Source organism: Vicia villosa, linkage group LG2, assembly GCF_029867415.1.
Source record: "Vicia villosa cultivar HV-30 ecotype Madison, WI linkage group LG2, Vvil1.0, whole genome shotgun sequence".
NCBI classification, from domain to species: Eukaryota; Viridiplantae; Streptophyta; class Magnoliopsida; order Fabales; family Fabaceae; genus Vicia; species Vicia villosa.
Genome location: NC_081181.1, coordinates 211,338,642 through 211,340,547, shown reverse-complemented (window position 1 = coordinate 211,340,547; position 1,906 = coordinate 211,338,642). Strand labels below are relative to the sequence as shown.

The following is a 1,906-nucleotide window of genomic DNA, read 5'->3' as shown; positions in this document are numbered from 1 at the left end:
AGCAAATTTTTACTACATTTAAAATTTTTAATGACAATTATTATAGATTATATGGCAATTGTTTTTATACATATATATATATATCAAATAAAATCCGATCATGATGATTTCTGAATTAGGTAATTTTATTGAATGTGCTTAACAATGTGTTACATATATGTCAATATAAATCAAATCGGTCAATATAAATAATTTCTTGACTTTAAAAGGAAAAAAATTATTCGACTTCACATAGAAGACCGTATAATAATAATGGTACAATAAAACACTGAAACCTGATATTCATATTTCAAGTATAAATAAGCCCTACAACCTCTCACTTTTTTCAGATTTCAATTACATATTGAAACTAATCAATGGCCAAAATGGGGTCTGGTTTTATGTTGTTTGTGTCAATGATGTTTCTCGTCTCTTCATTGTCATATGGTTACAAGTTTAACGTTGGTGGAAAAGATGGTTGGGCTGTGAAACCCTCTGCATGGTATTCTAAGTGGGCTCATTCACTAAGGTTTCAAATCAATGATTCACTTTGTAAGTAATTTTTTGTTAATTTTTTTTAGGTTAGAATTTGGTGTAAATTTTTGTGTTTGTTTTTAGTGATGAAAGTGTTGATGTTTTATTTTTGTTTTGTGATGCAGATTTTAAGTATGATAAAGCAAATGATTCAGTGTTGGTGGTAAGTGGAAAAGACTATTATGCATGTAACACAAAGAATCCGATTAAGAAGTTGGAAGGTGGAGAGTCCGTTGTAAATTTGGATAGATCTGGTCCTTTTTACTTTGTAAGTGGAAATGTTGAGAATTGTGGTAAGGGTGAAAAGTTGTCTGTTGTTGTTGTGTCTCCGAGAGGCGGTCACAAGGATCATGGCCCGGCAAAATCACCATCAGTTTCGCCAGTTCACTCGCCTGCACCGTCGTGGAAGGCTCCGTCTCCCAGTTGGAAGGCTCCGTCTCCCAGTTGGAAGGCTCCTGCACCAGGTTGGACTGCTCCTGTTCCCGGACATAAGGCTCCATCACCAAGTGCACCAGGATGGAAGGCTCCGTCTCCCAGCTGGACTGCTCCCACTCCAGCATGGAAGGCTCCTGCACCAGGTTGGACTGCTCCTGCACCAGATCATAAGGCTCCATCACCAAGTGCACCAGGACTGAAAGCTCCATCACCCGGTCATGCGGCTCCCGCACCAGCATGGAAGGCTCCAGCACCAGTTTCAAAGGCTCCCGCACCAGGTTGGACTGTTCCCACCCCAGGTTCTGCACCAGGTTGGAAGGCTCAGGCTCCAGCACCTGAATGGAAAGCTCCTGCCCCTGCATCAGGGTCGACGGCTCCAACCCCCTCATGGACTCCTCCCTCACCCGGATCGAACGCTCCTGCACCGAGTTCACCTGGATGGACTTCTCCAACACCAAGTCCGGATTGGATTGCTCCCACACCAAGTGCCCCTGCATGGAATGCTCCAGCACCATCTCCTCGATCAAGCGGCTCGACAAGTTTAAGCGTTTCTTATGGTGTCATTGTTGCTGTGGCTTTGGTCTTAGCCAGCTTTCTTTTTTAGAATATGTTAGTTTATTGCCTTTCAAGCATTGTTGTTTTGTTTACCTTTAAATTTCTTCTTACCCTACTTATGTCTGTGTTTAGTTAGTTTTGATTCGTTTGGAAACATTTTACTGTATTTCATATTTTTAGTCTGATTGAGTATAATAATTTTTTTATTTTGTGAAATATACTATTTTTTTTTTTAAAGTATTGGTATTCTACCCATTCACATGAAGTAGCCCCGGTTTACACCCATTCACATGAAGTAGCCCCGGTTTACACCCATTCACATGAAGTAGCCCCGGTTTACTCCGAAGCAAGCTTCGCGGATTTGCCCGAAATACAAATTCTCATAAAAATATCTTATTTAAAT

General features: G+C 40.6%; 1 protein-coding gene across 1 annotated transcript; it reads left to right on the top strand.

Moving 5' to 3' along the window:
* Positions 1-356: 356 nt before the first annotated feature.
* On the top strand, positions 357-1,552 carry LOC131651238 (early nodulin-like protein 4). The gene is made up of 2 exons (XM_058920908.1): positions 357-531; positions 639-1,552. Exons 1-2 carry the CDS (start codon positions 357-359, stop codon positions 1,550-1,552), a joined length of 1,089 nt encoding a protein of 362 aa, XP_058776891.1.
* The last annotated feature ends 354 nt before the right edge of the window (positions 1,553-1,906 follow it).